Source organism: Nothoprocta perdicaria, unplaced genomic scaffold, assembly GCF_003342845.1.
Source record: "Nothoprocta perdicaria isolate Ctin4 unplaced genomic scaffold, notPer1 scaffold_479, whole genome shotgun sequence".
In the NCBI taxonomy this organism is placed as follows: Eukaryota; Metazoa; Chordata; class Aves; order Tinamiformes; family Tinamidae; genus Nothoprocta; species Nothoprocta perdicaria.
Genome location: NW_020455731.1, coordinates 27,818 through 29,940, shown reverse-complemented (window position 1 = coordinate 29,940; position 2,123 = coordinate 27,818). Strand labels below are relative to the sequence as shown.

General features: G+C 53.6%; 1 protein-coding gene across 2 annotated transcripts in view; it reads right to left on the bottom strand.

Moving 5' to 3' along the window:
• Nucleotides 1-1,272: 1,272 nt before the first annotated feature.
• The window catches only part of PUF60 (poly(U) binding splicing factor 60), a 26,094-nt gene continuing 25,243 nt past the window's right edge, over nt 1,273-2,123 (bottom strand). For both annotated transcript variants that reach the window (XM_026047108.1, XM_026047109.1), the window contains one exon: nt 1,273-1,698. In XM_026047108.1, coding sequence (XP_025902893.1) covers nt 1,399-1,698 — 300 coding nt within the window. In that variant the 3' untranslated portion in view covers nt 1,273-1,398. The remainder of the gene's footprint in view (nt 1,699-2,123) is intronic.

Here is a 2,123-nt window from a genome sequence, read left to right as displayed (position 1 = left end):
TTTTTTTCCTATTATTTTTTAATTACCGTGAAGACAAAAGGGAACTTCCCGWGCACTCGCTGTGCTCCGAGCGCAGCCAGAAGGGCAGCCAGGCACGGAGCAGCGCAGAGGGCCCTGCTTTTCCTCAGCAGGAATCAAAAGCAGCCCCGGAACAAGTCAACAGCAGCAGATCTTCTGCATTGCAGGCAAATGCAGCAGAAGCTACAGCCTGTCACCAAAGCAGGRGTGGCCGCAGGTGCCCTCGCCGCCCTGGTGCGAGGCAGAACGAGGCATTTCCAGCATTTCCGTGAGGATATTCCACAAGTTTTGTGACTCACCTGCTGTGGAGAGGAGACAACCGGACCTCGAGGAGCCACAAGGGAGCAGCAGGTTGATCTCAGGAGCTACCAAACACGGGCTAAAGAGAGAYGTGTTGTTAACTGGGAGTGACTCCAAATACCAGGGAAGGGGAAAGGTTACTCGAGCTTATTTAACAGGAAATAACAGCACAAAAACAAGGCAACAAAAATGGGCTGTAAATAAACTTAGGCTGCCAATACCCATCTCTAATTCCCACCAGAAGAAAGATTCTTGAGCATTTAACTCTCCCGGCTTCATTTTAAAGCATCTCTGGATGCAGAAGCAGCCTGAAGTACCGGCAAGCTCAGCTCGGAGCTCCTTTTGGACACTGCTTTGAGATCAGCGTTCTTAGACGAATTTCTGAGCCAAAAATTCTCTTCACATTTCTGCTGTTTGCATAACACTTATACATAACAAGAAAAAATAATAGCCCTTTATGTCCTTAAGAGCCTTTAAARTCATTAATGCAAGCAGCTAATTCTGTTCCTGCTCATTAAACAGGAAGATTCCAAAAATAAATGCACTCAAGCTTCTCAGTATTACAAACCCCGTGTTTTCACCAAAGCTTTTCCTCTCAGCACGGCCTGTTTTCCGTAAAGCCGCCCCGCGCAGCACAGGGGCTGGAGGTTTGGTTCAGGAACGGGTTTCGGGTGCTGATCAATCACCACCGCCGCGCTGCTCGCGGCCGGGGCCGCCACTCGGATTTTTGGCACCTCCATGCGGGACCGGACGCCGCCCCGACCCAAGGGCAGCCCCGACCCAAGGGCAGCGCCGTGAGGCCGTGCACGGTGCCAGGAGAAGCCCCGCTCGCCCAGCCCTGCCTTGCAGAGCTGGAGAAGGGGAGCGGGGGCTGCTGCAGGGACCACCACGCGCCGGGCAGGAGCAGCCCCTCGCTGCGCCCCRGACACACACACAGCAGCACACCGGCTTCGCTTGCGCTTTTATCCAAACTAAAAGAACATGACAGAGATCCGCGCCCACCCCGGGGCGCTCTTTACACATGGCTAAAAAAAACAGACAGGCAGAGGGGGCCGGGGAGAAGTCTCTTTCAAGAAAAGTTCATGCCGACAGGTCGCTGTTGTCAAATCTCTCCTGGTCGTACACTTCTGCCACCACCTTTCTTCCCGCGAACCAGCGCCCGTTGAGAGCCTGAATGGCYTTGTGAGTCTCGGAGGCCATGGAGAACTCCACGAAGATCTTGACAATGATCTCGGCATCCTCTTCCTCTCCCTGCTTCTCCTGGTAGATGATGACCCTGTTCACAGCCCCAAACTTGCCGCACTCCTCTGTCACCTCTCCCTCTAAGTCATCGTCAATGTCCTTTGGATCCACCATGTTGCGCAGCACCATGACAGTTGACTGCAGGGAGAAGAAAGGGGACAAGTGCATGAGTATCACGGGACACCGAGGTGGACCTGCAAAGCCACCACAGGTGACCAACAGGCCTGGGCCGCGCCGGACCGCCCTGTGCTGTCACTAAAAGCACGTTACACGAAGCCAGTAAGGCCCCAGATTCCCAGAGATTAATTAATTTCTCCAAGGGCATCAGCAGCACGAGCCGTTCTCCTGGCCTCCTGTGGTGGCCTCGGTCACAAATGCCTCTGTGCCACCCTTGTGCTTCTAGACTCACCCATGAGGCACAAGTGACACAAAGACCAATCCAAAGACCAACCTGCCTCTTGTTTCTTTCTTTCTTTTTCTCTTTCTCCCTTTCTTTCCCTCCCTTTCTTTCCCTCCCTTTCTTTCCCTCCCTTTCTTTCCCTCCCTTTCTTTCCCTCCCTCCC